Source organism: Phacochoerus africanus, chromosome 5, assembly GCF_016906955.1.
Source record: "Phacochoerus africanus isolate WHEZ1 chromosome 5, ROS_Pafr_v1, whole genome shotgun sequence".
NCBI lineage: Eukaryota > Metazoa > Chordata > Mammalia > Artiodactyla > Suidae > Phacochoerus > Phacochoerus africanus.
The window spans coordinates 46,370,048-46,396,230 of record NC_062548.1 but is presented as its reverse complement, the minus strand read 5'-3'; the positions used below and the strand labels follow the sequence as shown (position 1 = coordinate 46,396,230).

At 55.9% G+C, this 26,183-nt stretch overlaps 1 protein-coding gene across 5 annotated transcripts; it reads left to right on the top strand.

The window, feature by feature from the left end:
* On the top strand, positions 1-25,974 carry FAM234A (family with sequence similarity 234 member A). 5 transcript variants are annotated; one of them, XM_047781144.1, is made up of 14 exons: positions 1-126; positions 13,078-13,127; positions 13,343-13,373; positions 13,466-13,763; positions 21,246-21,362; positions 21,585-21,776; positions 22,718-22,848; positions 22,924-23,056; positions 23,205-23,334; positions 23,902-24,042; positions 24,228-24,303; positions 24,419-24,574; positions 24,964-25,066; positions 25,152-25,974. In XM_047781144.1, the coding sequence occupies exons 4-14, from the start codon at positions 13,499-13,501 to the stop codon at positions 25,361-25,363; spliced, it is 1,656 nt and encodes a 551-aa protein (XP_047637100.1). In that variant the 5' UTR covers positions 1-126; positions 13,078-13,127; positions 13,343-13,373; positions 13,466-13,498; the 3' UTR covers positions 25,364-25,974. The 5 variants fall into 5 exon arrangements, with proteins under 5 accessions (XP_047637100.1, XP_047637098.1, XP_047637101.1 ...); XM_047781142.1 differs by having other exon boundaries at positions 13,078-13,131; XM_047781141.1 differs by adding an exon at positions 11,997-12,090 and having other exon boundaries at positions 56-126; positions 13,078-13,131; positions 13,343-13,763.
* The last annotated feature ends 209 nt before the right edge of the window (positions 25,975-26,183 follow it).

Sequence of the window (26,183 nt, the reverse complement as noted above, 5' to 3'; positions counted from 1 at the left end):
TTGCTAAGCAACTGGGGCGGGGCGCGGGAGCAGGGTGCCCGGTCGTGTCCACCCCGCCCCGGAAGTGACGTCAAGAGCCGGGCAGCCCGGCACCAGCGCTGGCAGCAGCTCCAGGGCGCGGCGCAGGTGAGTAGTTCGGCTTCGTCCTGCTCGCGCGTGCGCGCCGGGGCTCGCACCAGGCTCCCCTCTACCCATCCAGCGCGCGTCTGTCCGCCGCGGCAGAAGGGAAAAGACCCCAGGCCATGCCCTCGCCCACCGCCCGGTTTCGGAGTCCACGCGTGTCTGCGCTGCTCTGTGGGTGGAGAAGCCGGCCCGTCCAGCCCCAGCGGGTCAGCAGGTCCCAGCAGGTCCGATTCCCGCAGCCCAGGCTTCTGTGGCTCTCAGCTCAGCCCCATTTTCCCCCAAGACAGGATTTAAACTCGCTCTGGGAAGCTTCCCACCCTACGTAGGCTGCAGAGTAGCAAGCCAGCCATGCTGCATAGGTTGCCTGAGAGTCATTTAAAATATGCCAAGACTAAAACAGGATGTCCCTGGGCTGTCTCTCGCCAGGGTCAGATTCACTTGCCCTCTTCTTAGGAGAGAGTCCCTTAGACACCTGGCAAAGTAACCCAAAACTCAGCTGACGGTTCCTCATCTGCCGAGGTGCTCACTCCCTGCAGCCTGTCTCGCTGAGGCCAAGCCGGGCAGAGTTTCAAAGGGGAGAGAACACTGGGTTTGTGGAGCTCCCAGCTCTCCCTGGGTTGATTCCCTGGGTGCTGACTGATGGTTTATCAGGTGGACAACTGCAATTACCTGCAACCCTGTGATTTAAAGTGAGGAGCTTGTGCGGCGAGCTCACCTCCCCCTAGGCAGCTAATGTCTTTCTGAGCCACAACCAGATTGCACCTGTTTTGTCACTGCACCTTCTCACAGGAAGTGTGCAGCTGCCGCAGCTTAGATTCACTCAATAAGTAGAGTGTCTGCTGATGGCAGGCATTGTTTCAGGTGCCGAGAATAGAGCACTCAACCAGACAGACAGAATTCCTGTCCTCGGAGTTCCCGTCGTGGCTCAGCAGTTAAGGAACCCGACTGGCATCCATGAGGACCCAGGTTTGATCCCTGGCCTTGCTCAGTGGGTTAAGGATCCATCATTGCCTTGAGCGGTGGTGTAGGTCCAGACGTGGCTCAGATCCCACGTGGCTGTGGCTGTGCCGTAGGCCGGCGGCTACAGCTCCAATTGGACCCCTATCCTGGGAACTTCCATGTGCCGCAGGTGTGGCCCTAAAAACGCACACACAAAAAGAATTCCTGTCCTCAAGGAGCTCCAATTCTATGAGGCCATACAGATAATAAGTAAGATGCATAAGCAAAATATGGAGCATGCTAAAGAGGAAATACGGAGCTGGAAAGGGTGCAATGGAAACGACCCTGTTATCATCACTCAAGTGGACATTTTGGGGGGCATTTTTACCTGTTCTCTCAGTCCTTGTTGCACTGGTTGGAGTGTGTGAGGTGTCAAGCATTCGTAAAAATGACGTCCATTGCTGGAGGAGGCCGGTGGGCTTCCATTCAGGGGAATAGAAGGGCAGGGGCTTAAAGAAGATCTTCGGGATTCGGTGATGGCTTTTGGGGGTCTCACTTGTCCCCCCGCGTCCCACACACCCGTGCCCTGTTCCCTCTGTGTTGCCCTTCTTCTCCTCAGGAGCCCGCCTCTGTCGTAACTACTTGTGTTATCTGCTGCTGAGTAACAAACCAGTACAAAGTTTAATGGGTTAAAACATCAAACACTTATTATCATGTTCTGTGGGTCAGAAATTCAGGAGTGACTTGTTAGGTGACTGTGGTTCAAGGATCTCCTGGGGTTACAGTCAGGGTGCCGGCTGGGCAGGGGGTGGGGGGGTCCCCCTCCAGGACGGCTCACTCCCTCAAGGCCTCAGCTCCTCATTTCCTAGCCTGGGGACTCTCCCCCAGGACCCTCCTCCTTCTCGACGACGTTGTGTTCCGCGGGGCAAGCGATCAGAGAGGAAGGCTGTTTATGATCTAGGTCTGGAACTCTGCTCCTGCTCCTGCCGCATGCTGTTTGCTAGGATGTTACCAAGAAAAGACTTTGCCCTTGAAGGGGGTACATCACAGAGCTTGTGAACATGTTTGAAAAGCGCCATTCCACTTACCACCTCTGTGGAACACAGTTCCTCTCCCCTGCAATTCCTCTTCCCTGCAATTCCTCTTCCCTGCAATTCCTCTCCCCTGCAGTTCCTTCCTGCAATTCCTCTTCCCTGCAATTCCTCTTCCCTCTAATTCCTCTTCCCTCTAATTCCTCTTCCCTGTAATTCCAGCTGAAGTTCTGGACCTAGTATTCAATTGGGCCCTAGTCACTGTGAATTGGATTTGCTGAGTAGGTCTGAGTAAGGGGCCCTCCCCAAAGTTACCAGAACCACATGGGAAAGTGGATTTACCCGCTGAAAATCCAGGCGCCCTTATAGAGAGAAGGGACGGCTGTCAGTCCACCTGAGCCCCATGTCTGATCTATGCTGTCTATCTCAAATCAAGTTTTAAAAGTCAACTGCTGTAGTTCCCATTGTGACTTAGTGGGTTAAGAACTCGACTAGTATCCATGAGGATGTGGGTTTGATCCCTGGACTCCCTCTGTGGGTTGGGGATCCGGCATGCCATGAATTGCAGTGTAGGTCACAGACTTGGCTTGGATCTGGCATTGCTGTGGCTGTGGTGTAGGCTGGCAGCTACAGCTCTGATTTGACCCCTAGCCTGGAAACCTGCAAATGCTGCAGGTGTGGCCCTAAAAAAAGCAAAAATAAATAAGCAGAGAAAAAGAAAGAAAACTGTCTCTTATAGTATCGGGGAAGATTTGAGAGGACCAGAGAAATCCAGGTGAGAAGTTATAAAATATGACCTCAAGTAGTGGCTATTGAAAAAAAGGAGCTAGGGGTTCCCATCGTGGCTCAGTGGTAACAAACCCATGAGGACACAGGTTCAATCCCTGGCCTCACTCAGTGGGTTAAGGATCTGGTGTTGTGCTGTAGGTCACAGACACAGCTCGGATCCTGCATTGCATGGCTGTGGTGTCAGCCGGCAGCTGTAGCTCTGATTGGACCCCTAGCTTGGGAACTTCCATATACCGCAGGTGCAGCCCCCCCAAAAAATAAAGGGGCGCTAAATTGAAGAGATAAGTTAGAATCTACAGGATTGGTTGGTCATTTCCAAATGTATGGAATACCTCACTCAAAACCCCACAACCTTAGTGAATTCTGTTCCCACTCTCACTTTGTAAAATCCCTCTTGGAGCTTAGGCTGTCTGTCAAAAAAAGAACAACACTGAATCCCAAATGAGTAACCAGGAGGTAGATGTCAGAGATCAAGTGGCACATCTCTAACTTTTTAAAAACTGGGGCATATATATGTTTTTAATTGGAGGTAGGGGAGTTCCTGTCGTGGCTCAGTGGTTAACAAATCCATACTAGGAATCATGAGGTCACGGGTTCAACCCCTGGCCTCGCTCAGTGGGTTAAGGATCCGGTGTTGCCGTGACGATGGTGTAGGCCAGCAGCTACAGCTCTGATTCGACCCCTAGCCTGGTAACCTCCATATGCTGCGGGTGCGGCCATAAAACGACAAAAAAGACTAAATAAATACATAAATAAATTGGAGGTAGCACATGGGGGAAGAATGTGCTGATTTGCAGATGGAAATGGTTGGCTTGCTATTGGCAATTGTTGAATCTGGGTAGTGGGTAGGTCGGGCTTTAATGAATATTTAAACACGTGACCAAGGGTTTTTTTAAAATAAGGATTTTTAAAAAGTAAATTGTGGAGTTCCCACTGTGGCTCAGTGGGTTAAGAACCTGACTAGTATCCATGAAGACACGGGTTCGATCCCTGGCCCTGCTCAGTACGTTAAGGATCTGGCGTTGCCGTGAGCTGTGGTATAGTCTGCAGACACGGTTCGGGTCTGGCATAGGCGGGCAGCTGCAGCTCCAATTCCACCCCTAGCCCCCTGGGAACTTCCATATGCCACGGGTTTGGCCCTAAAAAGACCAAAAAAAAAAAAAAAGGTAAATTGATGACCTGCTTGTCTTATGGGGTTAATTCGAAGCAGTCAGGTGGGAGTTATACTGCATCTTCCTAAGAGCTTCCGCTTTCCTTCTTCCCTTCCCCTTAAGGCCTAGAAGAAACACAGATTTGTGGGGGAATCAAAGGGTCTAAGATCTGCCTTGCAGCCCAGGAGAAAGCCTTGGGAAAGACTGTTTTCCCAGCAAACCTGCCAACGTAGCCCGAGACCATCACTTGTCTGCAATGCAGGAGGCCGTGCCTTCCCGACCTCATTGTGGGCACTGTGCGAGCTGCCCGCCGTTGCTGCGACAGTTTGTGTCTCGGGCAGGAGCGGAACCACGGGCCGAGGTCCGGCTCCCAAGCGCTGACCAGGTCCCCGGGAGCCTTTCCCTGGGAACCGTGCATGACCTTAAGTGTGTTCTCACTGGAAGGAGGGTGAAGGGCCTGTTCTGCGTCTGGAGAGTGTTTGCTTGGCGAAGCCAGGGCATAAACAGCTCAGCACTGTAGCTGTCATTGTCTGACTTCTGCTGGGCTCAGCCGAAAATTTGGCACCACCCAGCAGGACGCCGTAGGTGTCTCTCAGAGACGTCTGGCTGAACTGCCATCGGGACATGTGGGCCTCCTGATGCAAGGGACATTCCTGAGCCTCCTGTGTCTGTAACAGCCCGCTTTGGGGACAGGCGTTTGCGCACACGGACGATGAGACGGATTTGCGAGTGTAGGTCTGTGCGAAAGACGGGCCTCGAGCAAGGAGAGTGTGGACGTTATCTCGAGTCCGTGTCCAAGGATGGCTCTGGAAGGCTCTGTCCCCTGTTTAACTGGCCCTGAGGGCAGGTCCCCTGTGTGTGTGGCATGAGGACACAGCCCCGTGCCCGTCGGTCTCTGTGGGAGGGGTATCTGGAGTCATTTGAAAGACACAGGCAGACTTCTGGGGGGGAAGCTGGCTGATCCAGTCCGTGGGCCCATCCAGAACCGCCTAGGGTTTGACGCTGGCCCAGCGGAGACTCGGAGGATGCAGAGGGCTTATGGTGGGGGCCAGCCTGCAGGACACCCTGAGAATCAGTTCCCATACTGGTCGAATCGTAGCAAGGCTGGACGGGCAAAGCCAGTGCACACATGACACAGCGCAAATGCCCGGGGGCTGCCCCACAGGATGCAGCAGATTGGGTTGCACAGCAGGCGCCCTGTGGTGCGTCGTGTGCTCTGTTGTGTACACTTCCAGTCCTTTAGAAGAGGGACCCTGCTGTGTGAATGAGGGGTGACAGCTCTGTACAGATTATGGAAGTAAGAGGTTTAACTTTTTTTTTTATTTATTTTTATTTTTATTTTTTTTTGTCTTTTGCCATTTCTTGGGCCGCTCCCGCGGCATATGGAGGTTCCCAGGCTAGGGGTCAAATGGGAGCTGTAGCCACTGGCCTATGCCAGAGCCACAGCAACACAGGATCTGAGCCGCGTCTGCCACTTACACCACAGCTCACGGCAACGCCGGATCGTTAACCCACTGAGCAAGGGCAGGGACCGAACCCGCAACCTCATGGTTCCTAGTCGGATTCGTTAACCACTGCGCCACCGACAGGAACTCCAGGTTTAACTTTTTAAACTAAAATTGGGTAACTTTTTTAGGAGAAAATAGCATTTGGGGTACTTGAATAAACACACCCCCAATTTTTGTATGGCTTTTCTGAGCTTTATTACATGTGTCACTAGAAATACCCCTGATTTAAAAATTTTGAACTTTACAGCATTCTTCCAAGGGAATTTTCAGATCATGAATCAAAGAGATCATACTTTGAAAATTAAGCACTTCAATCGAAAAGGTACTTTGCGTATTTTCCCGTTGTGGCTCCATGGTTGGCGAATCCAGCTAGGAACCATGAGGTTGCGAGTTCAATCCCTGGCCTCACTCTGTGGGCTGAGGATCCGGCGTTGCCGTGAGCTGTGGTGTAGGTTGCAGACGCAGTTGGGATCCCGAGTTGCTGTGGCTCTGGCGTGGGCCGGTGGCTACAGCTCCGATTGGACCCCTGGCCTGGGAGCCTCCATGTGCCGAGGGAGCAGCCCCAGAAATGGCAAAAAGACAAAAAGACAAAAAAAAAATTGCTTTCGGAGTTGCGTCTGTACCTCAGCGGTTAACAAACTGGACTAGGATCCATAAGGATGCAGGTTCAATCCCTGACCTCACTCAGTGGATTAAGGATCTGGCGTTGCCGTGAGCTGCGGTGTGGGTTGCAGACGTGGCTCGAATCCTGTGTTGCTGTGGCCATGGTGTAGGCCAGCGGCTGTTTCAACCCCTAGCCTGGGAACCTCCGTAAGCCGCGGTTGTGGCCCTAAAGAGAAAAAAAAATTGATTTAAACTAAATGAAACTTTTGTTTAGTCTTATCTGCATATCTTAAAGTCTTAACACTGTTTTTAGCTCAGAATTTTGCAAACTTGGCATCACAGTCTGAACTGTGGCTCTAATTCGATCCCTGGCCTGGGAACTTCCATATGCTGTTGGTGTGACTATAAGAAGGAGAAAGAAAGTGGGCCTCACAGTTATCATTTCAGAAACTCAGAAGTAGCAAGAGAAAACCCCAAGGACTGTGGAAATCCTATGAATCAATTTCTGATTTCTGACCCTAAGACACGCTTGTTAAAAACAAGCCAGACAGAAAAGAACGCTAGATGCGAATGCCGCAGAGAGACCCACCTCTTAACCTCGGGGTCTCTCCCTTTAGTCTGCTGTCCTCCACGGTGGCATCTTTTTTTTTTTTTTTGGCTTTTGCTTTTTTTTTAGGGGTGCACTGGCAGCAGATGGATGTTCCCAGGCTAGGGGTCAAACCGGAGCTGCCGCCGCCGCTGTCCTGCACCCGTGTAGTCCACCTGTTCTGCGCACGGTGATGTGCGTATGTCGGTCCAAACCCGTGGTTGATCCCTTACCACCATCGCCCTTTGGTAACCATACATTTGGTTTCCAAATCTTTGAGTCTGTTTCTTGTATCTTCTTGTGTGTCAAACATTTGGTTTCCAAATCTTTGAGTCTGTTTCTTGTACCTTCTTGTGTGTCACTTGCGGTTGGATTTCACGTATTAGTGATCTCATATGATATTTGTCTTACTTTACTTGGTATGGTCGACTCTACGTCCATTCGTGTTGCTGCAAACGGCAGTATTTCATTCTTTATGGCTGAACAGCATGCCCTTAACAGCCGCCACCCGCAGTATATGGAAATTCCCAGGCTAGGGGTCGAATCGGAGCGACAGCTGCCGGGTTACACCGAAGTCACAGCAGCTCGGGAACCGAGCCTCGGATGTGACCTGAACCTCAGCTCACAGCAACGCCAAATCCGCAACGCACTGAGCAGCACCAGCCCTGGAACCCACGTCTTCATGGATGCTAGTCGGGCTCATTACCACTGAGCCACCAGGGGAACTTCCAACAGCTTTTATTTTAGATGAAAACTTCTTAATTCCTTTTCAGTAGCTAGGCAGCGGTCGTTTCCTTTCGTGTGCAAACCTGGACTTTGTTTTCCCATTGAGATTTACTGGCTTGGTGGCCCCCAGGACCCTGTCCTCAGACTTCTCACGCTGAGTGTAGCGGACGGAGAAATACACGTCTTTTGCCCGGGTTGGGCTTCCGGATGCCTGTCTCTCGCATGGGGCTGTTTACAGTGTGTAGGCCAGTGGCTGTGGATCTGTCCTGTCTGTTTCTGTCCTGCCCGAGGACCCCAATAAACACACTGGAGGGAGTTCCCGTCGTGGCACCACAGAAATGACTCCAACTAGGAACCACGAGGTTTCGGGTTCGATCCCCGGCCTCGCTCAGCGGGTTAAGGATCTGATGTTGCCGTGAGCCGCGGTGTAGGTCACAGACGCAGCTCGGATCCACGTTGCTGTGGCTGTGGTGTGGGCTGGCAGCCATAGCTCCAATTGGACCCCTGGCCTGGGAATCTCCATATGCCCCGGGTACGACCCTAAAAAGACAAAAAACAAAACAAAACAAAGCAGAAGCCCACACTGGATTTGCAGACGCTTCACTTAAGTTTCTCTTGCTCCCTCTTTCTGTGGAATGTAACCACAGCTGGGATTTGAAACAAAATGAGGAAAGCCTGGCATCCGAAGACATACCAACTCTGCCCAGGGAGAGGCCCTGGGTCCTGTGTTTTGCAGCTGCCGGGATCAGGTTGGGGCCATGAGCCCCTTGTGTTCCCACAGTTGTGTTCACGGTGGCAGGTTGTGCGCTGGGCCCTTGCTCCTGAGGCGGGCGAGTGCCCCAGCGGAGAGGGTCTGCCGACTGCCCTCCCTGGGCTGCCACCGAGGGCTGGAAGGCTGGGCAGGAACGCACTCCCTTGGGTGGCATCAGGAGCGCGCCCAGGATGAGGCTGCAGAGCTGGCTCTGTCAGAGACGAGAACCTTTGGATGGCTGATCGGCTGGCTTGTTTTTGAAAATCGCAAATGACCCTGTGCCCTGAGCGTCCTGGGGACATGGGGATCTTTTGTCCCCAGGGTGGGAAGGGAGGTGACCGCCGGGTGGCTTGCGGAGCCGGCGCTGCTCAGAGATGCAGCGCGGGGGGCTGGGCCGTCTTTTCAGACCTTCGCACCGCCTCGGACACCGCCGTGGTTGATCTTCTGCCAGGAACACCCAAAACAAAGCAGAAAGCTCCCTGCCTTTGGGACAGGAAGGCCCAGGTCTGAAAGCTCAGGGCCCCTCCCTTGCTAAACGCTCCTCTTCTGTCCTGATCTTAACTGCTCCTTTGGAACTAATGTGGGCTCCGCGGCAGGAGGTGGATGTGGCTCAGGGCAGTCCCCAACTGAGCCCTTAAGGTGGTCCCCACGCAGAGGCTCTGCCGCAGGTGCACACTGGCACAGCCGCAGTGCCGTTGGCAGGGGACCCGGCCTGCTCGGGGTCAGCCTCCTCCACTTGGCCGGATTGCAGAGGGAGCGGACGCCTGGACTCAGCGCACTGTCCCCTCCCCAGGGGCTTGCGTGTGGCCGTCATCCCTCCACCCACCCATCAGAGTAGGCGTCTCTTGGGTCGGCTGTGTCCCTATCCGGGTTTCCCTCTGGAAGAATGGAGACCTTCCGGAGTTCCCGTCGTGGTGCAGCGGAAATGAATCCAACTGGGGACCATGAGGTTGTGGGTTCGATCCTGGCCTCGCTCTGTGGGTTAAGGATCTGGCGTTGTCCTGAGCTGTGGAGTAGGTCGCAGACGTGGCTCGGATCTGGCGTGGCTGTGGCTGTGGTGTAGGGCAGCAGCTGTCGCTCCAATTGGCCCCCCAGCCTGGGAACCTCCATGTACCACAGGTGCAGCCCTAAAAGGCAAAAAAAAGAATAGAGACCTTCCTTCAGAGAAGGATCTGGAATCTTTCACCTGTTTGTCAGAAAGAATCTCCAGCGTGGAACTCCGTTAATGATTAGAAGGGGAAGGAAAGGACTCAGAGGAGGTCCAGTGAGCCCGTGATTCTGCAGGAGCAGGTGGGCGGCCTCGCTCTGGGAGCCAGAGGCCCTGGTGGGAAGCGGAGCTGGTCCCTCCCACCCTGTCCAAGGGGCGTGGCCACCGCCAGGGCCTCATCAAGTCTGGGTTTCAGCTGAAACAGCCCCGGTGGCTCCTGCATCCACCCCAAGAAGTCTTTCAAATGCTGGAAGCCGCCAGGGCCGAGCCTAGCGCCTCAGGTTTCAGATTCGTTTTGCTCCTGACCCCACAGTGAAAATGCATCGTGAGGCCAGACTTTGCCCGAGGGGAGCACGGCCTTCAGTGCGCTGCCCGGCGCCCTGGGCCCTGCGTGGCTCAGCCCAAGCCAGGCTGTGATGCTTCCTGCTGCCGCTTCTCCACTTTGACGGGAGAGGGGACAGGGTGTGTGTGGGGTCGGGGGCTTGACCAGCACCTGCAGGTGGCCTGTCCTGGGTTCCCCCTGAGAGAGCCTGGGGGCGCAGGGCCTGGTGCCAGCACCTGTGGCCGTGGGCAGGCTGTGGCCTCGGGCACCTGGCCTCCCTGACGCCCACCTGTTCTCTGAGTGTGACTCTCTGGGCTCCCCTTCGATTCCGGGTGCTGTCTAATCTCCTTCCAGCCAAGCCGCTTTCTAAGTTCTAAGGAACCTTGGCTGCCGTGCAGGGTCCCTGGGAAAGGAGGTGGTCTCCCATCTCGGCCCCCTTGACTGCGTCCCCACCTGTGGGCAGCTCCATGAGGGGGAGAGGCTTCCTCAGTTGTGGCCTCCCTTCTGAGCAAGCACCTCCACTCCCAAGAGAAAACTAACAGCAGCCCTGCTTAGAAAGACCAGCAGGTCTCCTACACACGACGGCATTTTCCACGGCCTCGAAGGAGGAGGGCTGGGAGGGAGGGCTGTCCTCAGGGGACGCAGACCACCAGGACATGTTAGGATTAGGCTTTTCAGGGGCCCGGAAGGGCCTGTCACCCTGCGTCGGAGCCACAGCTATGGGTGCAGCAGGTGACAACCTGCTGAATATAAATTTTCACCAACCCCCTTGAGATGCTGGAAAGGCTTACATGTAGGGAAAGAGATTAGAAATGATTTCAAAGCACAGATCAGGAGGCAATTGCAGGAGAGCAGATTTTAGTTCAGAACATGGCAAATTCCTGATGACTGGGACCGTGTGGGGCTCAGCTTCCGCTTCTGGGACCCCCTTCACCCACGCCCGCCCCCTGCCCCTCGCATGGAAAACAGTGTTTCAGTGCGTGGACCACTCAGCGTGCTGCCACACCCGCAGAATAACCCGACAGTTGTTTTTATTTTATTTATTTATTTATGGAAATTTTTTTTTTTTTTGTCTTTTTAGGGCCTCACTACAGCGTGTGGAGGTTCCCAGGCTAGGGGTCTAATCGGAGCTGTTGCTGCCGGCGTACGCCACAGCCACAGCAATGTGGGATCCGAGCCACATCTGCAACCTACAACCCAGCTCACGGCAACACCAGATCCTTAACCCACTGAGCGAGGCCAGGGATCGAACTGGCAACCTCATGGTTCCTAGTTGGATTTGTTTCTGCTGTGCCACGACGGGAACTCCTTTATTTTTTATTTTTTATTTGTTTTTGCTTTTTAGGGTCACTCTCATGGCATATGGAGGTTCCCAGGCTAGGGGTCTGATCAGAGCTGTAGCCGCCGGCCTACGCCAGAGACGAAGCAACACAAGATCCAAGCCACATCTTCGACCTACACCACAGCTTACAGCAACGCCGGATCCTTAACCCACTGAACGAGGCCAGAGATCGAAGCCGCAACCTCTTGGTTCCTAGTCGGATTCGTTAACCACTGGGCCACAGTGGGAACTCCTAGTTGGATTCATTATTGCTGAGCCACAACAGAAACTCCAAGCTGGAGTTTCTTGCCCCAAATTTTAAAGCTCTTGAGAAAGAGAACCTTAGGAGTTCCCTGGTGGCACAGCGGGTTGAGGATCTGGTGTTGTCACTGCTGTGGCTCGCGTTGAATCTCTGGCCTGGGAGCTTCTGCATGCTGTGGGTGGGGCCAAAAAACAAAAACAAACACAAAAAAACAGAGATAACTTTAAAGATACAGCTTTTAAAATCAAGAATTATAGCATTCTGGTCTCTCATTGAGTTTTCTTTGCTAAAAGAATCTATGCACTTTAAATATTTCCCAGCCCCTCCCTGGGGCACAGCTGGATGTGCCGGGTGGGACCCACCGGACAGGCCTGCCCACCTCCCCCCGACAGGTCTGGTCCTTGTTGGATTTCCTGTGTCCGACTCTGTTCCTTGACAGGCAGATCTTTTCTGACCCCAAGGGGTTGAAAACCCTCATGTCAGCCCCTGTGGAAAGTGTTTGCATTTTGCTTTGGTTTTCTTTTGAAGTTGTGGTAACATACACACAGCCTAAGACTTAGGTTCTGGAGTCAGTGCCCTCATGGATTTTGCAGCCACTTTACCCAGAAGAAAGCCTCCCCCGTGAGCACCCCCCGCCCTCCCCGCCCCACCCCCACCCACCTACTTTCTCCTGCAAGGATCTGCCTGTTCTGGACGCTTCCTGTAACAGCCGTCATGTGGTCAGTGACCTTGCAACTCTGGATAATCTCACCGGGCATCATGATTCTTGAGGTTTGGTCCCCCCTCCCCCCACCCCCCGGGCAGGTATCCGTGCCTCCCTGCTCCTCAAGGCTGCACAGGACTCTGTCATGTGGACCCCATCACCTGTTGGGGGGATACGCGGGTTGCTGTGAATAAGAGGCTCTGAGCTCCTGTCCAGGCTTTCGTGTGAGTCCCTGTCCTCTGTTCTCCTGGGCAGGCGTCCAGCTGCGGAGCTGCCGCGTGAGACAGTTCCTGTGGGTCTGACCCTCCGAGGAACCACCAGACCATGTCCATGGTGGCGGCCGCCCCCCACGCCCCAGCCCGGCCAAGCCGAGGCCCCAGTGTCTCCCCCTCCTCGCCTCCCCTTGCCGCTTATCATCTTATTCCTAAAGCTGCTCCAGCGGGTGTATACACGGGTCTTTAAATGAATTATTTTTATGCAGTAATTAGAGAGAAACAGTTAAAGTCAGAAAGGGACGGGTCATGCCCTCTCGTCTCTCCCCATCTCGTGCCCACCGCCCAGGGAGCCCATGCGCGTCCCACTGCTCAGCCGTGGCACAGCCTCCCTCTGGGTGGATGAGGGACCCTTCCGTCCCTTCCAGCCTCTCCATGCAATTTGTGTCAGTTAGGACACTGGTTTGCCTGCTTCAAAGGACCAAGATGCCCTATCTCTTGGCTTACGCAAGATAGACGCTTCTTTCTTGGCCCGCGATAAAGGGCTCCGCTTGCCGCTGGAGGTGTCCAGCTGTCAGCACCCACGCTCTTTCAGTCCTGGCTCATTGCAAAGGTTTATGCATCTTATTTCCCGAAGTGGCCGCCCCAGGTCTCCTCCCCAGACCCCCCTGGTGCAGCCAGTGGGAGGGAGAGCATTGCTCCTCCGTGACTTTCCCTTTTTATCCGTACAAATGGCTCGCGTTGCAGTGCTAACTGTGTCCCATACTGTCACAAGGGCCTTGTATCCATTTACTAATTTCATCCTCAAAACGGTCTCTCAAAGGCGTTGTCTCCCTTTCACAGAGAAGGACTAGAGGCGTGGTCTGATCCAGCGGCTCACCCCAGGTCACACAGTGAGTAAGTGAGCCCCTCCCCTAAGGGCCGTGACCGCCCGAGGCCGCCCTTTCCACGTCCCCCGAGGCAGGCAGGAGGCGGTCAGAGGCGCTGAGTTAATGTTTAATCTGCGCCCTGCGGGAGGCCCAGGGCGCAGGTGGGAGACGCCCGTGTGCTGAGAGCCAGCAGCTCCTACCTGCCTGCACGGTAATTCTGATTCCTTCTGAACCCACAGCCTCCTGAAGCGCAGCCTCGCCACCTTTTATGTAGGTTCCATTTCGGATTGACACCCGTGGTCGCCTTGGCACCAGCCCCCCCAGTGACCGTGGCGACTGCAGCTCCCCTTCTGTCACCGCAGCGGCCAGGAGGTGACCCTGGGGGTGTGTGCACGATGACAGACCACAAGGACTTAGAAGCCGAAATCCACCCCTTGAAGAACGATGACAGGAAGTCGCAGGACAGCCCGGGAAACCCCGCGCCAAAGGAACCGAACCCGAAGCCGGCGGCGCCGGCGGGCCTGTCCCGCTGCAGGACGGTGGCCTTCTTCCTCTCGCTCTTCGCCTTCCTCCTGGCGGTGTTCGTGGTGTCCTTCATCATCCCGTGTCCCGACCGCCTGGCCTCTGGGACCACGTGGAGCGTCAGCTACAACGTGGCAGGTGCGCCCGAGGGCGGGGGTCCGCGCCGTCTGCCCCCCAGGACGCGGGCCTGGCCTCCCTGCGCTCCCTCCCGCTGCAGGAAGGACAGGCGGGTGGGGTCGGGAGAGGAGAGCGGCCCCTTTGCTTACGTCTCTGAATTAAAAAGACATCTGCGAGGAAGCTCCCTGGTGGTGCAGCGGGTTGAGGATCCCCTGGTGTTGCTGCTGTGGTGCAGGTTCGAGCCCTGGCCTGGGAACCTGCCGCTGTTAGAATAGGGTGGCAGAGGCCGCCCTGGGCGAAGCCTGGGCCTCCCCCGCGCGTGGCGGCTGGGGCCTGCTGGCCGGGCAGGGACGCGCAGTCGGGTTTCTCCCGGGAAGGAGGCTCTCCTCCAGAAGGACGCTCTGCTGTCCCATATCAGTGGGCGTGGGCGCCGATCGCTGTGGAATGTTCCCTGCGCAGACTCCAGGCCGGCTCTGGTGGCATAAGGTCAATTTCTCCTTAAGGCCTGGTCTCTGGTCAGTTTCGTTCAGAGTTTGGTGCGTAATTGTGCTTGTGTGTTGATTTTTGGCAGCCTTATTGAGATGTGGTTTATGTGTCATGATGAACTCACTTGCTTTAAGCCTACAGGTCAGTGATTTTTAGTCAGCTTAGGACTTGAGTGCCTGGAGTTCCTGATGTGGTGCAGCTGAAACGAATCCCACTGGGAACCATGAGGTTGCAGGTTCGATCCCTGGCCTCGCTCAGCAGGTTAAGGACCCGGCGTTGCTGTGAGCTGTGGTGTAGGTCACAGACACGGCTCAGATCCCGCATTGCTGTGGCTGTGGTGTAGGCTGGCAGCTGTAGCTCCGATCAACCCTTAGCCTGGGCACCTCCATATGCCGTGGGTACGGCCCTAAAAAGCAAAAAAAAAAAAAAAAAAAAGACTTGACACCTGAGCAGCTGTCACCACCGTCCAGGTTTGGGCCAAAAGCCCTGGCTCACCCAGCTCCCCCCCAGCCCTGGAGCCACCAGCCTCCCTTTCCTGGACGATTGACACGCATGGGCCCTTAGAGACGGCCCTCCAGCTTCCTTCCCTCGCGCAAGTGCATCCCTGGGGCATGTCCCTGCCTTTTCACGCCGAACAGGTTCCTTTGCACGGAGACCAGGTACCGTGCGCTGAGCAGCTGGCGAGCACAGGGATCGTGTTCAGGTTTTGAGGCTTACGAGCGACTGTACAAATGCCCACGCTGATGCGTCTTTTGTTCCCCTCGGGCGGGTCGCTCGGGTTGAACCTCCTGGTAATTTCTGTTGAACTCAGGTCACCGCCAGGCTTCACATCAGCTGCCCCCTCCCGCCCCCCAGCCGTGTGGCCGCTCCGCATCCTTGTAACCCTTGCTGCCATCTATCATTTTTATTTTTATTTTTTATTTTTATTTGTCTTTTTAGGGCGGCACCCACGGCACATGGAGGTTCCCGGGCTAGGGGCTGAATGGGAGCTGGAGCCAGCAGCCTACACCACAGCCACGGCTATGCAGGATCCTTAACTCACTGAGTGAGGCCAGGAATCGAACCTGCATCCTCAGGGATACCGGTCCAATTCGTTAACCGCTAAGCCACGACAGGAACTCCCCGGCTATCTTTTCGGTGCAGCCTTCCTGATGCGGGTGAAGGGTCTGCAGCTGGCATTTCCCTGCTGACTGATAATGCTCACGTGGTTGTTAGCCCTTCTCAAGTCCTTGGCGAATGTCTATTTAGATCTTCCAAGCACTTAAAAGTATGATTGTTTTGGAGTTCCCTAGTGGCCCAGTGGTTAAGGATCTGGCATTGTCATTGCTGCAGCACAGGTTCCGTGTGTTGTAAGAGCGGCAAAAAAAAAAAAAAAAAAAAAAAACAACCCTCAAATGAGGGGGAAAGTATGATCGTTTTATTATCATGTTATAAAAGTTATGTTTCCAGATATAAGCCTTCCACCATTCCTCCGACTTGTGAACATCTGCCACCTGTCTGGGGCTTGTCTTCATCTTCTTTCTTTCTTTTTTTTTTTTTGTCTTTTTAGGGCCATACTCACGGCATATGGAGGTTCCCAGGCTAGGGGTCCAATAGGAGCTACAGCTGCCCACCTATGCCACAGCCACAGCAACCCCAGATCCTTAACCCACTGAGCGAGGCCGGGGATCCAACCTGCGACCTCACGGTTCCTCATCAGACTTGTTTCCACTGCGCCACGATGGGAATGCCCTGTCTTCATTTTCTTCAGGGCGGCTTCTGAAGCACAAAAGTTTTAAATTGTGACGAAGTCTCCAGTTTTGTTTTTCATGTGGATTGTGCTGTTGGCGTCTAAAACCTCTGTGCCTAGTTTTTTTTAATTACTCTAATGAATTTATCACATCTGTAGTTGTATAATGATCATAACAATCCGATTTCACAGGATTTCCACCCCACGGCCCAAGCACATCCCCCCACCCCCCAAACTGTCTCCTCCGGAGACCATAAGTTTTTCAGTGTCTGTGAATCAGCATCTGTTCTGCATAGAGGTTCCGTCTGTCCTGTTTTCAGATTCCACATGTCAGTGAAAGCGTTGGATGTTGGTGTCTCATTGTCTGGCTGACTTCACTTAGCATGGTAATTTCTAGGTCCATCCGTGTTGCTAAAAATGCTAAAAATGATGGCTGAGTAATATTCCATTGTGTATATGGACCACATCTTCTTGATCCACTCCTCTGTCGATGGACATTGAGGTTGTTTCCATGTCTTGGCTATTGAAAATAGTGCCGCAATGAACATCGGAGTACATGTGTCTCGGCGAGTCATGGTTTTCTCTGGGTAGATGCCCAGGAGTGGGATTGCTGGATCAAATGGTAGTTCTGTGTTTAGTTTTCTGAGGCGTCTCCATACTGCTTTCCACAGGGGTTGTACCCATTTACAATCCCACCCACAGTGTCATAGGATTCCTTCTTCTCCACACCCTCTCCAGCACTTACTGTTTGTAGACTTTTGGATGATGGCCCTTTTGGCTGGTGTAAGGTGGTACCTCATCGTGGTTTTGATGTGCATTTTTCTAATAATGAGTGATGTTGAACATCTTTTCATGTGTTTTTTAACCATCTGTGCGTCTTCTTTGGAGACCTGTCTGTTTAGATCTTCTGCCCATTTTGTGATGGGGTTGTTTGTTTTTTGGGTATGGAGCTGCAGAAGGTGTTTATAAATTTTGGAGATGAATCCCTTGTCCGTCGATTCACTTGCAAAGATGTTCTCCCATTCCGTGCGTTGTCTTTTTGTGTTGTTTAGGGTTTCCTTTGCTGTGCAGAACCTTTGAAGTTTGATTCGGTCCCATTTGTTTGTTTTTGTTTTTGTTGTCAATACTCTGAGAGGTGGATCTGAGAAGGTGATGCTGTCATTGATGTCAGAGAGTGTTTGGCCTGCTTTTTTTATTTTTATTTTTTATTTTTTTTGTCTTTTTGCTATTTCTTTGGGCCGCTCTCGCGGCATATGGAGGTTCCCAGGCTAGGGGTCGAATCAGAGCTGTAGCCACTGGCCTACTCCAGAGCCACAGCAAAGCGGGATCCGAGCCGCGTCTGCAACCTACACCACAGCTCACGGCAACGCCTGATCCTTAACCCACTGAGCAAGGCCAGGGATCAAACCCGCAACCTCATGGTTCCTAGTCGGATTCATTAACCACTGCGCCATGACGGGAACTCCTGGCCTGTTTTCCTCTAGGAGTTTGATAGTGTCTGGTCTTAGATCTAGGTCTTGAATCCATCTGGAGTTGATTTTTGTGGATGGTGTTAGGGAGTGTTGTAATTTCCTTCTTTTCCATGTGGCTGTCCAGTTTTCCCAGCACCACTTACTGCACAAGCTGTCCTTTCTCCATTGTACATCCCCGCCTCCTTTGTCATCGATGAGGTGGCTGCTGCAGGTGCCTGGGTGTGGCTAATTTAAGGTCGTGAAGATGTCCTGTTTTTTTGGGGGGGAAACGTTATAGTCCTTGCTCCGTGTTTAGGTCTCTGATTCTCTCGAGGTTGTTTGGGCCTCGTGTTTGGTGCACAGCCACCTTGAGATGTCCCGAAACCATGCCACGCGCCTTCCTCTCCAGCAGGACCGTCTCAGAGTCAGAGGGCACCGTGCCTCCTTGGTCCTGGGAGCTCTGTGGCACTGGGGACAGGAGGGGTGCGTGTTACCATCAGCTTTCCCCATGCTGTCACACTGTTTTCTGGCCATGTGGTCCCTTCCCCACTGAATTTCCTGGTGCCTTTGCTGAAACTAATTGGCCATCCGTTCTGTTGCATTTAACTGACCTTAACCAGTGCCATGTTACCTTGCTTAGAAGCAGAGAAATAAGGAGTGCCCACTGCGGCTCAGCAGAAGCGAACCCAACTAGTATCCACGAGGTTGCAGGTTCAATCCCTAGCCCCGATCGGTGGGTTAAAGATCTCGCATCACCGTGCGCTGTGGTGTAGGTCATGGAGGTGACTCGGATCCCGAGGTGCTGTGGCTGTGGTGTAGGCTGGCAGTTGTCGCTCGGATTCAACCCTTAGCCTGGGAACCTCCATATGCCGCGGGTGGAGCCCTAGAAAAGCCAAAAAAAAAGAAAGTTCTCTTTGACGCTATGGTGATAGGAATTGTTTTCTGAGTTTAACTTTCAATTTCGATTTGATAGTTTACAGAAACACTGCAGGTTACTGTATGGATTTTTTTTCTTTTTAGGGCCGAACCTGCAGCACATGGACATACTCGGGCGAGGGGTCGAATCGTAGCTACAGCTGCCGGCCGACACCACAGCCACAGTAACGCCGGATCCTTAACCCACTGAGCGAGGCCAGGGATCGAACCTCCGTCCTCATGGATGTGAGTCAGACTCATCTCTGCTGAGCCAGGACGGGAACTCCTGTCCTTTATTGACATCAGGGCGTATTGTCTTTATTTCCTGATGTTAAGGCCGCCTCGTGTCCCTGGGACAGAGCCCTGTGTCCTGACCACGTCTTCAGGTGGCCAGTGAGCTGTTTGTGAGAGACACCGAGCAGCTTTCTTTGCAGTGAGGCTTTGCGTGGCTTAGTGTGCGGGGGTGTGGAGTGCGGCCGTTGCCAGCTCTCCTGCCTGTGCGCAGGCTGCAGACCACCCAGGCGTGCGGGGTGTCCCCAGGGCCAGCCAGGGCTGGCAGGTGCCGGCTGGCCTCCCTCTCTGCCGAGCGTGTCTCACCAGGGCTGCCTGCAGCCCTGGCCTGCCCTTGATCAGGGCCGGAGTCCATTAGGTTTTCAGCAGTCGGCCCTCACGGGAAGCTGCTGGATTGGATTTTTTTTTAAATTTATTTTTATTTTTTTATTTTTAGCTTCTGGTTTTTAAACTTAGCCTGTCGGGTGTCCAGCTGAGGGATGGCGGGATGGGAGCAGCCCCAGGTTTCAATGCCAGACTCTCACTGTTTTTGGCCCAAGGCTTAGAACTGCTTCCTAAATGAGACCTTCTCACCTGGTGGTCCACCTGTGGTCCAGGGCCAGCGTCCCGACAGGCGGGCTTCTCCCAGGTCTGTCTAATTCTGTTATTTTTAGAGAAGAGAATTTGCCCCGCTCTTCCCTCCACGATTCTGGAAGTCTTGTATCTGGTATTCAGTTTTATTTTTAATTGCAGTAAAATTCACATCACCCAAAACATTGCCATTTTAAGGTAAGCACTTCAGAGCTCCCGATCTGGTGCAGCAGGTTAAAAATCTGACTGGAGCAGTGCGGGTCAAAGCTGCAGCTTCTATTCCATCCCTGGCCCCTGGGAACTTCCACATGCTGAGGGTGCAGCCATAAAAAAATAGTAATAACTTTAAAGAAAAATAATAAAGGCACTCCTGTCGTGGCTCAGTGGTTAATGAACTCAGCTACTATCCGTGAGGATGCGGGTTCAATCCCTGGCCTCCTTCAGTGGGTTAAGGATCCGGCGGTGCCATGAGCCGTGGTGTACATGGCAGATGCGGCTTGGATCCCGCGTTGCTGTGGCTGTGGTACAAGCTGGGGGCTACAGCTCCGATTCAGCCCCTAGCCTGGGAACCTCCGTCGGCCCTAAAAAGACAAGACAATAATAATAATCTGTCGTTTGCCCGGATCCCTTTTTGTTTGTCCATTCTTCTGTTCATGGACGCGTGGGTTGTTTCGCCTGTCGTCTGTTGTAAATAATACTGCTTTGAACATTCAAGTCGAAGTAACTCTTTGAGCCTGTGCTTTCAGTTATTTTGAGTATATACCCCGAGAACGGAATTGCTGAATCTTGTGCTACTTCTGTTTTTAACTTCTTGGGAAACTGCTAGGCTGCTTTCCACAGGGGCTGCACCCCTTTATATCCCCGACAGCAGAGCACAGGGCTCAAGGTTCTGCAACTGTTGTGTTTTGTTTGTTTTTTTAATAGCTATCGTAACAAGTTTGCAACGGTGTATCATGATGCTTTTGATCTGCATTTCCCTAATTACTAGTGATGATGAGCATTTTTTCATGTGCTTGTGGACTGTTTGTGTTCCTTTGTGTGTGTGTGCGTGTGTGTGTGTGTGTCACGTCTAAGGCATGCAGAAGGTCCCGGGCCAGGGATCAAACCTGTGCCACAGCAGTGACAATGCCAGGTCCTTAACTGCTAGGCCACCAGGGAACTCCACTATTTGTTTATCTTAGGAGAAACAGCTCTTCAGGTTTGTGCCCCCCCCTTTTCTTTTGTCTTTTGTCTTTTTAGGTCTTCTCGCGTGGCACATGGAGGTTCCCAGGGCAGGGGTCAAATGGGGGCTGCAGCCGCCAGCCTCCTACACCACAGCCACAGCAATGCGAGCCACATCTGTGAGCCACACCACAGCTCACGGCAGCACCAGAGCCTTTCCCCACTGAGCGGGGCCAGGGATCGAATTCGCATCCTCAAGGATGCTAGTCAGATTCACTTCCACTGAGCCACGGCGGGAGCTCCACTTGGCCCATTTTTGAACTGGGTGGTTGTTGCCGGGCTGTAGGAGCGCTCTGTGTCCCCTGGATATTAACCCTTCCCAGATGTATGGGTTGTGGATGTCTTCTCCTCGTCTGCGGCTGGTCTCGCCACGCTCCGGATGGTGCCTTCGATGTATCCGGTTCGTCTGCTGGTTCCTTTTGATGCCTGTGTTTTCGGCGTCTTGTCCTCGACGTCGTTCCTGCACCCGAGGTCGTGAGGATGCCCGTTTTCTTCTAAGAGCCTCATGCTCTCCGTTGGGTCTTTGGTCCGTTTCGAGTTCATTTGGGGGCACGGAGTGAGGCGAGGGAGGGCCCAGGCTCGTGCTTTGGGGGTTTGGTTCTAAGGCGTGAAGGTTGTTGTCTGAGCCCTTGAATGAAAGGAGGGCACCGCCCTGGGGGCCCAGGCAGGTGAGGCGGGGGCTCCGGCCGAGCAGGTGTCCAGAGCGCGCCCTCGCGATGCTCAGCCGCCCCGTCAGGCAGGTCTTGCCGCTGTTCTGCAAGTGGCGGGAGGGCAGCGCCCTGAGGGCGCGCAGAGGGGGGTGTGCCAGGCCTGGGCACCGAGCCGTGGTTTCCTTTTCAGTCGCCTATGACTTTCTGGCCACCAACGATGTAAACAAGGACAGAATCCAAGATGTCCTCTTCCTTTATAAGAACTCCGATGGCGGCAGCAATGTCAGCCTCGCCTGTGCCGAGGAAGGTAACTTCGTTTCTATCCAGAGGAGTGTCTCGGGCAGGAGCTGGTAGAATTTCTGGAAACACTCACCTGGCCCCTCCTTCCAGCAGGACTAGGAAGGGACCAGGAGGCCATCCCTGCATCCCCCGCTTTGGGGTCCACACGGGGCGGGACAAAGGGAGGAGCCAGGGCAGGGGCGGCGCGGGCAGGTGCGCTCGGCCCGCAGAGCTGGGTCTCTCCGTCCAGGCTTCTCCTCCCCCTGCACCTTTGTGGCCGCTGCATCGGGGGCCAATGGCACGATTCTCTGGGAGAGGCCGGCGGCCCAGAACGGGGCCCTGGTGGAGTGTGCTGGCCTCCAGCCGAGGGGCGGCGAGGCGCCTGCTGCCTGCATCCTCCTGGGCAGACCTGGCCCTTTCATCGCGGTGAACCTGGTCACAGGTAGGCTGCGTCCCGAGGTGGGTGCCCTGGGCCTCTGCACACGGTCTGACACCAGGATGCTCCGAGGAGGGTCCGCCAGGGGCTCGGGCAGCAAGACTAGGCAGGAAGAAAGGCTCGGGGTGGGAGGGGACAGCATGAGGAGTCACCCATCATAGCTGTGGCCTCAGTGTAAGTCCTGCCAGTGGCCTTTTTCGGGGGGTGGGTGGGGAGCACAGAGGGGGAGAACTTGGCTGCTGCCTTGGGGCCCTTGGCAGCGTCCAGGGAGTCCTGAGGGCCATGGGCTATGCCTAAGGAACTGGGTGCCTTGGTGCTGCATTTAGCGAGTAGTGGCACTTCCTTTGCAAGGTGTGGTTTTAAGGACATAGAGGAAAAGTAAAGCTGAAGATAGTTGAAGAACAGAAGGGAGTTCCCATAGTGGCGTAGCAGAAACGAATCTGACTAGGAACCATGAGGTCGTGGGTTTGATCCCAGGCCTCACTCAGTGGGTTAAGGATCTGGCATTGCTGTGAGCTGTGGTGTAGGCTGGCGGCTACAGCTCCAATTTAAGCCCTAGCATGGGAACCTCCATATGCCATGGGTGTGCCCCCCCCCAAAAAAAGAGGATTGTTTAGAAAGGGGTGTGGACCAGATCGTAGCTGTCAGAGCCGTCAGGTCAGGCCCTGCACCTTCCCCCTCTCTGCCCTGAGCGCAGCGCAGAGGTGCAGCCGGGACCCCAGGCCCTGCCCATCCAGGGGCCTGAGACATTCTAGGGCCGCACGCGGAAGGCGGGGGCAAGGCGAGAGGCGGGGGCCGTGCCGGCCGGAGTGACGCTGCAGCGCCGGCCTGAGGGGCCCACCGGCCGCACACACGTGTTGTGTCCACACCTGTGCACACCTGTGCTCGGGGGTGGGGCCGTGGTGGAAGGTGGAGCCAGCACTCAGCAGCCCTGTGCTTGGTTTCAGGGGAGACCCTGTGGACCCACCCCAGCAACTTTGGGGGGAACACGTCCATCCTGAGTCCTCTGCTCTGGGTGCCTGACGTCGACGCGGACGGCGCCCCGGACCTGCTGGTCCTCACCCGGGAGGAGAAGCAGGTACCACCGCGCCTTCCCCTGCCCAAGCCTCCCGCCCACAGGCCAGGCCGCCTCACGCCCTCCCACGTGTTGCAGGTTAATGGCTACATCTATTCCGGGAGCACCGGGCAGCTGGTCGGCCCCCCGGGCAGCCTGGGTGTGGATGGGACCAGCGGCGCCATCCTCCACGTCACCAGGACGGGTGCCCCCTACGTCCTGCTCCCCTGCGGTACGTGGCCTCCAAGGCACCCAGGACGGCGCCCCCGCAACCCTGCTGGTCTCAGATCAGCTCTGCACCTGGGAGGAGGCGGGGGCGAGCACCTTGTCGCCAGGAAGGGGAGGACCCACGCCCTTGTGACCACGCATGTTTTTTACAGAGAGCTCCCTCTGTGGCTGCTCGGTGAAGGGCCTCTACGAGAAGGCGACCGGGAGGGACAGCCTGCTCAAGACAGACCCCCTCTGGGAGGACATGCTCAATGCCACCTCCCACCAGCTACATCTGCACAGGTGGGTGGCTCCAGGTGGGGGCCCTAGCCCGAGGAGCAGTGGGGCGGGCCCAGGCCTCGTGTGGGGTGTTGAGCCCAGCCTATGCTGAGACTCAGGGAACCAGCACACAGAAGCAGGATAAAAACAGGAAAAGAGGAGTTCCCGTCATGGCTCAGGGGAAACGCATCTGACTGGTATCCATGAGGATGCAGGTTCGATCCCTGGCCTTGCTCAGTGGCTTAAGAATCCGGTGTTGCCATGAGCTGTGGTGCAGGTCGCAGATGTGGCTTGGATCTGGCGTAGCTGTGGTGTAGGCTGCCGGATACAGCTCCAACTCCACCCCTAGCCTGGGAACTTCTATATACTGCGGGGGCAGCCCTAAAAAGCAAAAAAAAATTTAAAAAAACAGCAGGAGAAGATGGCCCCTCCATAGGCTCACGGGTCCCTGCGTGGAGTGAGGGTCTCCTCTGAGTCTGAAACCGGAGGCAGCGGGGACCCCGGGGCTGAGCCCCAGGAGCTGAGGGGAGCAGCCGCGGCCGGTGTGGGGAGAGTCCGCCCCCCACTCCCACATCCCTGCTGCCCGCGTAGCTGGGGAGCCGTCCGCTATGTGATGACCGTTCCGGGGAAGGCGGGCGAGGACCTGCTTCTCGTGACTTCGGAGGCCTGCGTGCTGCTGGACGGGCAGGACCTGGCACCCCGGTGGACCCTTGGTGCAGCCCAGATCCTCAGGTATGCTGTTCTCCCGGGAGGCGGCCCTGGAGACGAGGCCCGTGTGCTTCTGCCACCGGCCACTGCCCATCCCCTGGTGCCACCCTGCACTGGGCGGACCCTGGTGTGGGCAGCCTTGGCCTGTGCGGGTGGAGCTGCCTCTCCTTCCAGAGGCCCCGCCTGAGCCCTCGTCTGTGTTCTTCCAGAAAACCCATCCTCGGCCACTACAAACCCGACACCCTGGCCGTGGTTATCGAGAACGGGACCGGCACCGACAGACAGGTCAGCTGTGCCCCCTCCTGGTGTCACCTCTGCCCGTAGCTGAGTGGGGGGCCTCAGTGAGACAGGCGCCCAGTCGCCCTCAGCGACACAAGCCCCGTGCTGTCCCTCCCCCCAGATCCTGCTTCTGGACCTCAGCTCTGGGGCCGTCCTGTGGAGCCAGGCCCTCCGGGGCCTCCCCGGGGACCCACAGCCCGCCAGTCTGCCCACTGCCGACCACCGTTCTGCCTTCTTTTTCTGGGGCCTCCACGAGCCGGCTGGTGCCAATCAGACGGTACCTCTGGGGCACGGGCACACTCGGGGGCCAGTCCTAGGGGGGCCTTGTGCACCCAGGTGACTAGCGAGTGCAGATAAGTAGCCACAGTGGAGGGTGGGCCGGAGGATCCGGTGTCCTGAGCCCAGGGAAGGTGGCCTGGGCTGCACAAGTGGGGTGCATGGGGTTCTGTCTGGAAGACACCCAAGAAGGGACAGGGACAGGGATGGGTGGGGGAAGGGGCAGAAGGGGGGTGCAGCGTTGGGGCTGGCGTTCCACGGGACCCGGGCGGCGGCGGGGGGGGGACCCTGGGGGTCACAGCTCTGGGTGTGGTCGCTGTCACGAGTGTCTCACGAGGCCCCAGGGCAGTCTGGCCGCTCAGCCTCAGGCCCCCCCCGCTGTCCACCTAGGACCCCGGAGCCGCCCCGCACAGCCTGTACCTGTTCCACCCGACGCTGCCCGGCGTCCTGCTCGAGCTGGCCAGCGTCTCCGCCCACATCGTCGCCTCCCGCGGTGAGTGTCCCCCGAGGGGCCCCGGCCCGCCCGCCTCTGGGGCCTGCCCCGGCCGGACTGGGACCTGACGGCCACATCCCCACAGTGGTTCTGCTGGAGCCGGGTCGCCACGCTGCCTGTGTCCTCCTGATGGGCCCGGCCAGCCCGGATGTCCCCGGCCTGGTCTCCGTGGCCAAGTACAAGGTGCAGGACCTCGTTCCGAGCAGCAGGGTGATCCACCTGGTCCAGGGTGGACCCGACAGTGACCAGGCCGTCAGGAACCGGTTCTCCCGCCTGCGGTACCGAAGCGAAGCCTAGACCTGTGGCGGGAGGCGGTCAGCCCTGGACGCCGGCGCTGGCTGCTCCCTCCCTGGGGCCTCCCCCTCCCACCAGCACGCCGGGTCCTCCGGCTGGTCCCCGCTCCGTGCCGCACGGGGGGCTCTCCACCTGCAGGCGCCCATCTGTCCATCTGGGCCTTGTCTCTGTGCACTGTCTCCCTGGGGTTGTAGAGCTCAGAGGGGCCGGGCCCTGGGTGGCCTGAGGCAATTCCAGCCCCTGCTATGGTCCGTGCTGACGCGCCTGCGTCGGGGCCTGGGAGGACCTGGTGGGTGGGGCTGTGAAGAGCTGTGCGGTCCGAGGACCTGGTCACAGGACACGTGCTGGGAGCACGGGACCCCTGGACACACACTGGGCTCTTCGTCACTCGGCGTCCTTGTGCCCCTGGACGTGGCCAGCATCCCTCCTCCCTCCTGGTGCTTCGATGCCCCAGCAGTCGGTGTCACCTGATGCCAGACTCACCTCTGTGCCTTGTTCGCCCCAGGCCCACCTGGTGCTCTGTGTGGCTCCGCTGTGCCCAGACAAAAGAAAGCAGCCTGATGACACTGGGAACCTCGGGACGAAATCAGAATAAACACTGGTTTTGCACTGTCTGCCAAGCCCCCGTGTGCCCGTATCTGTCTGCCGCATCAATGGGGAGGCGGAAGGGGAGGTGAGACCCCCACCGACACCCACCCGCTCAGACATGGGGGCGGGGGGGGACCAGCATGGCCCCCACGTGCATCTCAGACCCCAGCAGGCCCAGCCCGGCACGTGGGCTTGCTCCCACCTGGAACAGGCTCCACCCCCGGGCACCTGTGTC